Below are 13708 nucleotides of genomic sequence, written 5' to 3'. Positions count from 1 at the left end.
TGATACGAAGAATTGAAAAATTGGAAGAACTAGAGAGGGCGAACAAGAACTTAACTAAGGAAATTGAAGAATTAAAACAACAGTTAAAAGAAGTAAAAGATGAGAATAAAGTCTTAAAGGAGAATAATATGGAGAACAAGGAGGGTTGGAAAAAAATTCATGAAAATAGCAAGGTTGCATTCACTGACATAATCAGACAGCAAATGAATGAACAAACTGAAAACTCAGTTATTAAAGTGATGAGACAGAAGGAGAATATAGTAAGAGACTTAGCAGACAAAAAGAAATGTATAATTATATTAGGAATGGAAGAGAAACATAACCCAGATAGAACCACAAGAATCAAAGAGGAAAATGAAAAAGTAAGAAATTTACTAGAATTAGTTCAGGAAGATGAACCAGAAATAATTAAACAAATCGAAGAGAAATTCAGGCTAGGGAAATATAGTACAGACAAGACCAGACCAATCAAGATTAAATTCAGGTCACAAACTACGGCTGAGAATATCTTATCCAAAACAGGAAAACTAGCAACAAGTGAACAATATAAAAAGGTATGGATAAAAAGGGAAATGAATAAAGAGGAAAGAGAAGAAGAAAAACAGAAAAGACTTGAAGCAAAGGAAAAAAACGAGATAAGAACGGAGTCAGAAAAAGAGAGATTCTATTGGAGAGTAGTGAATATGAAACTGAAGAAAGTCGACATACAAGAGAAAAACAAAAGGGAAACAGAGAACACAATGGAAGTGACAGACAACTAAGAGTGTCTTACACAAATATAGATGGATTAATAACAGGATTGAATGAACTGAATGATTATTTGAAAGAAAAAGAACCAGACATAATGGGAATTGTAGAAACAAAATTAAAAGGTCCACTACCACCCAACAGTGTAGTACATGATGCATATAATTATTGGATTAGAAACAGAGTGAAAAAGGAAGGGGGTGGAGTTATGTTCCTGACTAAGAAGGATATAAACGTGAAGGGTGTCACATATGGAAAGAATACAGTAGAAATGATAATGATGGAAGTAGAAGACAGAGATAAGAAGAACAGAAAGTTTGTGATAAATTATGTGCCCCCAAAAACAGCCTCATGGGAAGAGAGTGAACATAAAAGTATGTTAGAGGACACAAAGATAACATTAAACAAGATAATGGAAGAGGGAGGAAAAATAGTTATGATGGGCGACTTTAATTGCAAAGAAATCTGCTGGGAAGAAATGACAGTAAAGGGTGGAGACGGCTCATGGGGAAACGCTCTACTCGAGATGGTTACTGACCATACAATGACACAATGGATACAGGAGAACACTAGGTATAGAAATGAAGAAGAGCCATCGAAACTAGACCTAGTAATTACATCCGAACCTAGAATAGTGGACAAAATTGAATATAAAACACCAATAAGTAAAAGTGACCACGTATTGATTGAACTGGAACTTAATGAAGAAAAATATATGAAAAGAAATGAACAATACAGAAAAGGAAGAATGATGTATGAAAAAACAAACTTTGATAAAATAAGAGAATTCTTTCAACAAGAAAACTGGGAAGAAATATACAAAGAAGAAACAACAGTAGAAGAGAAATGGAATATTTTGACAAAAATTTACAAAAAAGGAGTGGAAAAGTATGTCCCAAGACAAAAACAAGAAAAAGAATATGTAAAATGCTGGTACAACAAAAGCTGTAGGGAGTTAAAAGACAAAAGAGACAAAGCCTGGACCAGATGGAAAAAAGACAGAAGACCTGAAAAATGGAAAATATATACCTGTTATAGAAATGAATATGTACAAATGTGCAGAGAAGAAAAGAGAAAATATGAAAAAGATATCATAGAAAAGTGTAAAGATCAACCGAAACTATTCTACAGATTTGTAAACAATAAACTGAAAAACAAACAAGACTTGGAGAAATTAAGACAGGAGGGAGTTGAATACACTGAGGAAATGGAAATGGCGGAAATTATGAACAAACATTTTAAATCAGTGTTTACAAGGGAGAACATACAACCTGAAGAGAACGAATGGAAAGAGAAAGTCCCCCCTATGGAAGAAATAAAAGTAACAAAGAATGAAATATTAACACACTTGAGTAATCTTGATGTCAGAAAATCGCATGGACCAGATGAAATAGCAAACTGGATACTAAAAGAATGCAGGAATGAACTGGCAGACAAAATACATAGCATACTAAATAGTTCCTTGAAAGAAGGAAAAGTTCCAGAAGATTGGAAAAAAGCAAACATAGTACCTATATACAAAGGAGGAAATAAAGAAGAACCTACCAACTATAGACCAGTCTCTCTAACAAGTACAATATCAAAACTTTGTGAAAGAATTATCAAAAGTAGATGGGTAAAATATTTAGAAAAAAACAAAGTGTTAAATCCAAGGCAATTTGGATTCAGACAAGGACGATCATGCGTCACCAATTTAATATGTTTCTATTCAAGACTAATAGATATAATACAGGAAAGAGATGGATGGGCGGACTGTGCATTTTTAGATCTAAAGAAAGCTTTTGACAAAGTACCACATAAGAAGTTGCTTAAGAAATTAGAAACTGAAGGAGGAATACAGGGCAAGCTACTAAATTGGATGGAGGACTTTTTGCAAGAAAGAAAAATGAGAGTAGTGATAAGAAACCAGCACTCAAAATGGGATGAAGTAATAAGCGGTGTTCCGCAGGGAACAGTTCTGGCCCCAATAATGTTTGCTATATATATTAATGATATGGATGAAGGAATAGAAAGCTATATGAGCTTCTTTGCAGATGATGCAAAACTACTGAAAAGAGTGAAAACTGAAGAGGATTGTGAATCACTACAGAGAGATCTAAATAAAGTACAAGAATGGAGTAGGAAATGGGAGATGGAGTTCAATACAAAAAAGTGTAGTATAATGGAATTTGGAAAAAGCAAAAACAGAATAACAGCATATAAATTGGGAGAAGAAGGAATAAAAAAAGTAGAAAATGAGAAGGACCTGGGAGTCATTGTTATGAATAATATGTCACCTGAGAAACATATAAATAAGATTTTCGGAGAGACTTATAATCTAATAAGAACGATCAAAGTTGCATTTACATACCTGGATGAAGAAATGGTGAGGAAAATCCTAATCACCCTGATAAGACCAAGATTGGAATATGCAGCAACGATATGGTCACCAAGTACAAAAAAATGTATAAAAAAACTTGAAAGAATACAAAGAGCAATTACAAAACTGGCACCAACACTCTCAAAACTATCATATGAAGAGAGACTAGAAAAACTTGAACTACAGACACTAGAGCAAAGAAGAGAGAGAGGAGATTTGATAGCTATTTACAGAATCATGAAAGGCATAGAAATTACTGATAGAGAGAATCTGATAAAATGGGATGACAGAAATACAAGAGGACACGGAAAGAAAATAAAAAAAGACAGCTATAGAAGAGATTTGAAAAAGAACAGCTTTCCTCACAGAGTAATAGACAGTTGGAACAAGTTAGATGAGAAAGTGGTGTGTGCAAAAACAATACATGAATTTAAAAATAGTTTAGATAAAATGAGATATGAAGACGGGACCCCACGAGCATAGCTCCCCTTCCCGTAAAATACAACTAGGTAAATACAACTAGGTAAATACACCAAGGGCTTTTCCCTCTTATAAGGGAGGTAGCCAAAGTCAAAAGGCATAATGCCACTCCCATCCATTTCATCCCCACCCACTCCACTCTCATTCACCACCCACTCCCTCCCTCTTTTCTTGGCTCATCCTGGATGACAGGTCATTCCTGCATCTCACCCACTGCCCTGGATCAGAAGTGATGCAGCAAAACATAGAACAACAAGGCAACTTCAATTAATCAACAACACCCCCTCTCCCTTTGAGCTGTATCAAAATATCACTCATACATAACCACTCTCTGACCCCCCATCCCCCTCACCCATTTCCTTCCATGCATCATAGCATCATCCACTCACCCTATCTTCTGTTTTCTCCTTTCTTTCCTCAACAGACATTCCATTCCCCTCTTTCCCAATGCCCCTTTTACCCCATCCATCCATCTCATCTTCAGTTGTCCCCTCCTGTTCACTCTACTCATCTCTGCCTTCCACATTTTTTACTAATCTCTCACTCATTCTTTTCATGTGTCCAAACCATCCCAATACTCTTTCATCAACCCTACTTCCCAACTTCTTTTCCAATCCCTGCTCTCCTTCTCATTCTATCCAACCTAGTAACCCCTACCATACTTCTCAGACATTTCATCTCATATTTAAACTCTTCTCTTATGTTCCATGTTTCTGCCCTATACAAAGCTGTCGACACAAGTGCCTCTTCATACAATCTCCCCTTACCATCCATTCCCAAATGTCTATTTCTCATTACACTTTTTAATCTGCCAAGGCATTTACTTGCTTCTCTCAATCTACAATCTACCTCCACCTTCACTCCTCCCTTTCCCACCACATGCACCCCAAAGTATTTGAAACTATCCACTTCCTCCAGCCTCTCTCCTTTAATACTCACTTCCAATTTGCTCCCATATTCTTCCCTTATACATCTCATCACCTTACTTTTACCCACATTTACCTTCAACTTTCTCCTCTTGCACACCTTCCTAAACTCAATCACTAACTTCCTCAATCCTTCCTCTGATCCTGCTACTAGCACAGTGTCATCAGCAAACAACAACTGTCTTATCTCCCACTTTTCTTCATTTTCTTTAACTATCTCCAATTCCTTGCCCATTACCCATGCATTTACCTCCCACATCACCCCATCCATGTATAAATTGAACAGCCATGGTGACATGACATATCCCTGGCAAAGTCCTACCTTTATCTCAAACCACTAACACAGGCTCTACTACTCTTGTAAAAACTCTGACAGCTCTTAACAGCTTTCCTCTAATCCCATACATCTGCAAAACCTCCCACAGTGCTTTCCTGTCTACCCTGTCATAAGCCTTTTGTAAATCCATAAAGACCCAAAAAACATCTTTACCCTTTGCTAAAGTTTTCTCAAATATCTGTCTTATGACAAAAATCTGATCCATCCAACCCCTACCTTTCCTAAACCCACTTTCTTCCTCACCAATTACTCTCTCTCTTAATCTTCTCAATCAACCCAATCACCCCAAGATTATGCAGGGAAAATATTTTGCATTGAACTGGATGAGTGTTGAGTAATGTTCAAAGCGTTCAATGCCTTCTGTGTAGTGATTACTAGGGCATACAGTATGTTACCAGGATTATTATGTGTCTGTGCTATTTCAGTGCCTGATGGTGACCCATACAGGTGGCAAGAATTATTCTTGTTTACTAATACATGGATGGGGTGGTGCGAGAGGTGAATGCAAGGGTAGTGGGTCAGGGATTGGAGATGGTTAAGGAAAATGGAGAAAAGTGGGAGGTGAGCCAGCTGTTGTTTGCAGATGACACTGCACTTGTGGCAGGATCGGAGGAGGGATTGAGGAAGCTGGTGACAGAGTTTGGGAGAGTGTGTGATAGAAGAAAGCTAAAGATAAATGTGGGTAAAAGTAAGGTGATGAGATGTACAAGGGGTGAAAGTGGCAGTAGACTGGAAGTGAGCATTAAGGGAGAGCAACTGGAGGAAGTGGATAGTTTTAGATATTTGGGTGCAAATGTGGCAGGAAAGGGTGGAGTGAAGGTGGAGGTAGGATGTAGATTGAGAGAAGCGAGTAAATGCCTTGGTGGTTTAAAAAGTGTAATGAGGAATAGACATTTGGGAATGGATGCTAAGAGGAGACTGTATGAAGGAGTGATTGTGCCAACAGCACTGTATGGAGCAGAAACATGGAACATGAGAGAGGAAGAGAGAAGGAACTTGAATGTGTTTGAGATGAAGTGTCTGAGAAGTATGATGGGGGTTACTAGGCTAGATAGAGTGAGAAATGAGGAAGTGAGGAGGAGAACAGGGGTGGAAAGGGAGCTGGGAGATAGGGTGGATGAAAGAGTATTAGGATGGTTTGGACACATGGAAAGAATGAGTGAAGAAAGACTAGTAAAGGAGGTATGGAAGGCAGATGTGGAGGGAGTGAACATGAGGGGACGTCCTAGGATGAGATGGATGGATGGGGTGAAGGGGGCTTTGGGGAAGAGGGGAATGTCGGTTGAGGAAGGACGGGAGAGGACAGAAGACAGGGGTGAATGAAGAATGGTTGTATATGGAAAATGTTGTGATGCATGAGGTGGATTGGACGGGGGAATGGGGGTGAGGTAGTGTGTGTGAGCAAAAAGTTTTGACGCAGCCCAAAGGGATTTCTCCCCGTCCTCTCCTTTATATGGGGGGACGGAGAGGGGGGGTCGCCGATTTAATGAAGCAGCCTTGCTGTGGATGTGCTGTGTCCTGAGACACTGCTTCTGACCCAGGGCAGTGGACAGGGTGCAGGGATGACCCGTCATCTAGGAGGTGCTAAGATGGGAGGGAGGGTGGAGGAGTGTGGAGTGTTTTCGGGGATGAAATGGGTGGGAATGTTTTTGTGCCTTGTCCTTTTTGGCTACCCCCCTGGTAAGGGGGAAAAAGGCCTTGGTATATGTATGTATGTATGTATGTACTTTGAGAGTGCTTCCTCTTCTGGATTTATGTCATGTTCCCCCTACCCCTTCTGATGAGAAATTAGCATCTCCACAAAACAAAATTGGTTATAGCAGGGAGGAGAATAATTTTCTCCTTTTTTCATTCATCTTATGTCTATTTCATGCCTTTGTGTTGAAGCACAGGAATATTTACATCTGAAAATTATCAAAGCTGAGAAAAAAGGATACTCTGTACAAGTCTTCGAACCAGCAGGGTGTAATAGCTGAGGCTGGGGTTCCAGGCAACATCTTCTTTCACAAGGTAATTTTGATATGCCTCTGTCAAAGCCCATCCATGGGGCCGGAAGGGCATTTGAGACTTAATAATAGCTGTTACCAGACGTTTCTTCAAGTTTGGCCGTTCTCGTACCTTAGCTTCATAATAGTGGAGCGTATTGTACAGGAAAGTGATGGGTCGATCTAAAATAAGATAGAAAACAAAATATGAAGCACATATAATCATTCAAATGTTTAAAATAACCACTATTGGCCACATTTATAAAATACAAGAGAAAGTGAGGGAGGGATAGAGAGGGAAAGAAAAAGAGAGAGATTGATTCACCACAGTCTTGGATCAGATGCTAGATTTGTGATCAATAGCTATCATGCTCACATAATACCCAATCTATGGGTAATGCTGTGATCTGAACAGGGTTTGGGAATGGAGTCAGAAGTGGAAAGTGAAATTCAACATTATAAAATGTGGCATAATGGAACTTGGAAAAAGTAAAAAAAGGTTATCAGGACAATATAACATTGGAGAAAAAGAAATAAAGAAAGAGGGATCTGAAAAAGACCTGGGAGTGATCACCACAGAATATATGTCCCCTGACAAACATATAAACAAAATTGTCAGTAAAACCTATAACTTGTTAAGATCAATAAAAGTGGCTTTAACTTACTCGGATGAAGTAATGGTAAAGAAAATATTATTCACACTGATTCCAAATTGCAGTATGGAGTGACACTATGATCACTCAGTACTAAAAGAATATAAAGAAAATTGAGAGAATCCAGAGAGCAAATATGAAGATAGCCCCAACACGATCAAAAATGTCATATGAAGAAAGATTGTCAAAACTAGAACTACCGACTCTGAAACAAAGAAGAGAAAGAGGCGTTTTGCTGACCATCTAAAGAATTATGAAAGGTGTAGAACTCCTTGATAGAAACAACTTACTAAATTGGGATAAGAGAAACACAAGAGAACATGGAGAGAAACTCAAAAATGACAGTTATAGAAAAATAGCTTTCCCCACATTGTGGTGGATGTATGGAACATACTACATGAAACAATAGTGTGTGCAAAAACAATACAAGAATTTAAGAGCAAATTAGATATGGCGAGACACAGAGACGGGACACCATGAGAGTAGCTCCCCTTCCCATAAGATAAAACTAGGTAAATACAACTAGGTAGGCACCCACACTCTCAAATCTGACATATGAACAAAGATTGGAAAAATTACAGTTGTCAACACTGGAACAGAGAAGGGAAAGAGGCAATTTGTTGACCATTTAGAATTATGAAAGGGATGGAAGTTCTCGATAGAGACGACTTATTAAAGTGGGACAGAAGAGAAACAAGAGGATATAAAAAGAAACTAAAGAAAGACAGTTACAGAAGAGACCTAAAAAAAAAAAAAAAAAAAATAGCTTCCCACATAGAATGATCGATGTCTGGAACAAACTGAACAGAGAAACAGTGAATGCCAGAACTATACATGATTTTAAGAACAAACTGGATGTGGAGAGATACGAAAATGGGTCACTACGAGCATAGCTCTCATCCCGTAAAATACAACTAGGTAAATACACACACACACACTAACATATGAGCAAAGACTATCCAAACTGAACCTACCAACTCTGGAACAAAGAAGAGAAAGAGGAGATTTGCTGACTATCTACAGAATAATGAAAGGAATGGAAGTTTTAGACAGGAATGACCTGTTAGTGTAGGACAATGGTAAAACGAGAGGACACGGAAAAAAACTGAAAAAAGATAGTTATAGAAAAAACTTGAAAAGGAACAGTTTCCCACACAGAGCGATTAATACATGGACCAAATTAGACAACAAAACAGTATGTGCAAACACTATACAAGATTTTAAGATAAAACTTGATGCGGAGAGATACAAAGACGGGTCACCATGAGCATAGCTCCCCTCCCGTACATTACAACTAGGTAAATACACACACACACACACAATTTGGAAAAATTAAAAATAGAATATTGGGACAATATAAAATTACATACATACATACATACATATACCAAGGCTTTTTCCCCTTTACAAGGAAGGTAGCCAAAAAGGAAAAGGCATAAAATCATTTCCACCCATTCCATCCCTGAATACACTTCACACCACCCTCCCTCCTATCTTAGCACCTCCTGGATGACGGGTCATCCCTGCACCTTGTCCACTGCCCTGGGTCAGAAGCAGTGTCGCAAGACACAGCACATCCACAGCAAGGCCGCTTCATTAAAGCGGCGAACCCCCCTCTCCGTCCCCCCATTGCATAAAAGGAGAAGACAGGGAGAAATCCCTTCGGGCTGCGTCAAATTTTGCTCGCACATACTACCTCACCCCCCATCCCCCCGCCCATTCCACCTCATGCAATCACAACATCATCCATATACAACCATTCTCCATTCACCCCTGTCTTCTGTCCTCTCCCATCCTCCCTCAACAGACATTCCCCTCTTCCCCAAAGCCCCCTTCACCCCATCCATCCACCTCATCCTAGGACGTCCCCTCATGTTCACTCCCTCCACATCTGCCTTCCATACCTCTTTTACTAGTCTTTCTTCACTCATTCTTTCCATGTGTCCAAACCATCCTAATATTCTTTCATCAACCCTATCTCCCAGCTCCCTTTCCACCCCTGTCCTCCTCCTCACCTCCTCATTTCTCACTCTATCCAGCCTAGTAACTCCCATCATACTTCTCAGACACCTCATCTCAAACACATTCACACTCCTTCTCTCTTCTTCTCTTATGTTCCATGTTTCTGCTCCATAGAGTGCTGTTGGCACAATCACTCCTTCATATAGTCTCCTCTTAGCATCCATTCCCAAATGTCTATTCCTCATTACACTCTTTAATCCACCAAGGCATTTACTTGCTTCTCTCAATCTACATTTTACCTCCACCTTCATTCCACCTTTTCCTGCCACATTTGCACCCAAGCATCTAAAACTATCCACTTCCTCCAGTTGCTCTCCCTTAATGCTCACTTCCAGTCTACTGCCACTTTTACCCCTTGTACATCTCATCACCTTACTTTTACCCACATTTATCTTTAGCTTTCTTCTATCACATACTCTCCCAAACTCTGCCACCAACTTCCTCAATCCCTCCTCTGATCCTGCCACAAGCGCAGTGTCGTCTGCAAACAACAGCTGGCTCACCTCCCACTTTTCTCCATTTTCTTTAACCATCTCCAATCCCTGATTTACCTCTAGCACCACCCCATCCATGTATAAGTTGAACAGCCAGGGCAACATAACGCATCCTTGACTAAGTCCCACCTTTACCTCAAACCACTCACTCTCTCCATTTCCAATCATGACACAAGCTCTACTGCTCTCATAAAAACTCTTGACAGCTCCCAAAAGCTTTCCTCCTATGCCGTATATCTGCATAACCTCCCACAGTGCCTTTCTGTCTACCCTATCATAAGCCTTTTCCAGATCCATAGAAGCCCAAAAAACATCCTTCCCCTTTCCTATAGCTTTCTCACATATCTGTCTTACCACAAAGATCTGATCTACACAACCTCTACCTGTCCTAAATCCACACTGTTCCTCACCAATTACTCCTTCTGTTCCTCTCCTAATCCTCTCAATCAAGATCCTCCCATAAGCCTTCCCAACTACACTTAAGCTAATCCCTCTGAAAGTACTACATTCACACTTGTCCCCTTTTCCCTTGTAAAGAGGAACTATACAGGCACTCCTTTAGTCCTCCGGCACTCTACCCTCTCTCCAGCAAACATTAAATAACCTCACCACCCAGTCCACCATCACTGTACCTCCCTTTTTCAGACATTCTGCATGGCATCCATCCAGACCAGGTGCCTTACCTGCTTTCATCATCTTAACAACTGCCTTCACTTCATCCTTCCTTATTTCTCCTCCATTCTCCTCACTCCTCACTCTTATTTTCTTTGCATTTCCCACTGCAGCTATCTTTCCCTCCCTATCCTCCTTCACATTTAGCAACTCCCTAAAATATTCTGCCCATCTTCCCCTTACTGCCTTCTCTTCCATTATCATCTCTCCATCTGCACCTTTTACCTTTTCTTCTCTACTTGATTCGCCTCCTCTTCCTCTCTTAATTTCTTTCCAAAACATCTTTTTATTACTTTCAACATTTTCTGTCATACTTTTACCCCACTTCACATCTGCTCTCCTCTTTGCCTCCTTTACCATTTGCTTTACTTCTCTTTTCTTTTCGTTGTACCTCTCATATGACTCCCTCATCCTATTTTGTAACCAATCTGTGAAAGCTCGCTTCTTCTCTTCTACAACCTTCTTTGTTTCCTCATCCCACCATTCACTATCCTTTCTTCTACTTCCTCTTGTCCTTCTTGTTCCACACACCATCCTTGCACACTTTATGACTCCCTCCTTGAACCATCCCCATTCCTCGTCCACACCTAGCTCTACTCTATCCTTCACTCCCTCCCACTCCTCCTTCAGCTTCTTTTTGTACTCCTCCTTTTCCTTTTCATTTAAAGAGTTCACTCTAAGAACCTCCCTACCTTTTGTCCTTTTCCTCTTTCTCCATCTATCCTCCACTCTCAACTTACCTTCCACCAAAAAATGATCTGATATTCCCCCACGCTCTCCCCTTAGCACATGTACATCCTTAACTCTTCCTATCATAATCCTATTTACCACTACATAATCTATTAACGCTCTATCTACCACCCTTCCCTCCACCACCCTCTCCCATGTGTACTTATGCTTGACTTTCTTCTGAAACACTGTATTTGCTATCATCAACTCTTTCTAGACACATCTCCACCATCAACTCTCCACTACGATTCTTTCCTGGAACTCCACGTTTCCCAACCACTTCAACAATTGGACCATTTCCTACCCTAGCATTAAGGTCTCCCAGTACTATTACATTGACATTTCTTCCTAAATCTTCTATACACTCATTTAAATCTATCCAAAAGGCCTCCCTTTCTTCTACACTCTTCTCACTACCAGGCCCATATGCACTTACAAAGACCCACATCTCCTTTCCCAGTTTCACCTTCATCCACATTATCCTTGAGGAAACCTCCTTTCACTCCACTACACGTTTACCTATCTCTTCACTTACTAGAATAGCCACCCCTTCCCTCCCTCGCCCTCTCTTCACTCCTGATAACCTCCCACTTACACTCACAAACTTACACTCATCCTTCCCTTTCAACTTAGTTTCACTCAAAGCCAACACATCCATCTTTCTTCTCACAAACATACTACCTATCTCTTCCCTTTTACTCTCATCTGTACCACATCCACGCACATTAAAAGACCCAAACCTTAGGGTGCTGGTCCGAAAACTCCCAGACCCTCTTATGCCTTTACTTTTTCGTTTAGGAATGTCCCCTGTGGGGCTACAAGGAGAAGGATGCCTAGTCCCAATCCCTGTCCCTTTCTTCTCGCCTCTTACGATCCAAGTGGGAATACTTGGTGGCAGTATTCTTTTCCCCCACCACAGAAAAAGAATACTCAGAGAAATGGTACAGGACAGCAACAAGGGGTTGGGGGACAGCATAACGGAGGGACAGTCGTAGTATAAAATTACAAAGGAAGTTAAAAAAAAGTCAACTTGGAAAGGGACCTAGAATTAACTATCACCAATGACATGGCACCATACAAACATATAAACAAAATAGTTGGAGAAACTTTCAATTTATTAAGATCAATGAAAATGGCATTTGACTATCTGGATGAAGAAATGTCAAAGAAAATATTATTTATATTGATAAGACCAAGATTAGAGTAGGCTGCAACACTATGGTCACCTAGCACTAAAAAGAACATAAAGAAATTAGAAAGAGTTCAAAGAGCAACAACAAAGATGGCACCAACACTCTCTGAATAGATACATGAACAAAGATTGGACAAACTCAAATTACCAACCCTGGAACAAAGAGAAAGAGGAGATCTACTAACCACCTACAGAATTATGAAAGGGATCGAAGTCCTTGATAGAGATGATTTACTAAAGTGGGAAAAAAGAAAAACAAGAGGATATGAAAAAATAATAATAATAATAAAAAGGATAGTTACAGGTGAGATCTGAAAAAGAATAGCTTCCCACATAGAGTGGTATATATCTGGAACAAATTGAATGAGCAAACAGTGAATGCAAAAACTATACAAGAATCTAAGATCAAACTGGATACTGAAAGATAAAAAAGCGGGTCACTACAAGCATAGCTCTCTTCCCATAAAATACAACACAACTACGTAAATACAACTCCTTGCCCTCCAGAATGGGAGTGCTAACTTGTAGTGCAGTGATGCTGAAATTTTCAGTCCTACGACTCAAACTCTGATTACCAATTTGGTGGTTGAGAGCAGTACCAATGCACCATTGAGCCATGTATTTACCTAGTTGTATCTTATGGGAAGGGGAGCGATGCTTGTATTTACCTATCTACCTTGTATTTCATGGGAAGGGGAGCTATGCTCATGGTGACCCGTTTTTGTATCTCGCAAGATCAATTTTGTTCTTAAATTCTTGTATTGTGTTTGCACACACTATTTTTTCATCCAATTTGTTCAATATATTTATCACTCTATGTGGAAAGTTGTTCTTTTTCAGGTCTCTTCTGTAGTTCTCCTTTTTGAGTTTCATTGCATGTCATCTTGTTTTTTCTTTGTCCCACTTTAATAAGTCCTCTCTATCAAGGCATTCTTTTCCTTTCATAATTCTGTCAATTATTAGTAGGTCCCCTCATTCTCTTCTTTGTTCCAGGGTTGGCAATTCCAGCTCAGCCAGTCTTTGTTCATATGTCAGGTTTGAAAGCGTTGGGGCCATCTTTGCCATTGCTCTTTGTATTCTTTCTAATTTTCTTATATTCTTATTTATACCGG

General features: G+C 39.7%; 1 protein-coding gene across 1 annotated transcript in view; it reads right to left on the bottom strand.

Moving 5' to 3' along the window:
• MED23 (mediator complex subunit 23) overlaps positions 1–13708 on the bottom strand; it is a 365264-nt gene that overhangs the window by 56554 nt on the left and 295002 nt on the right. Inside the window, exon 22 of the mRNA XM_076210243.1 lies at positions 6787–7017. Within this exon, the coding sequence (XP_076066358.1) occupies positions 6787–7017 (231 nt within the window). The remainder of the gene's footprint in view (positions 1–6786; positions 7018–13708) is intronic.

The sequence above is a fragment of the Oratosquilla oratoria genome, chromosome 27 (genome assembly GCF_046742065.1).
Source record: "Oratosquilla oratoria isolate Oo_2021 chromosome 27, ASM4674206v1, whole genome shotgun sequence".
NCBI lineage: Eukaryota > Metazoa > Arthropoda > Malacostraca > Stomatopoda > Squillidae > Oratosquilla > Oratosquilla oratoria.
The sequence above is the reverse complement of the archived record's forward strand: the minus strand, read 5'-3'. Positions and strand labels throughout refer to the sequence as shown.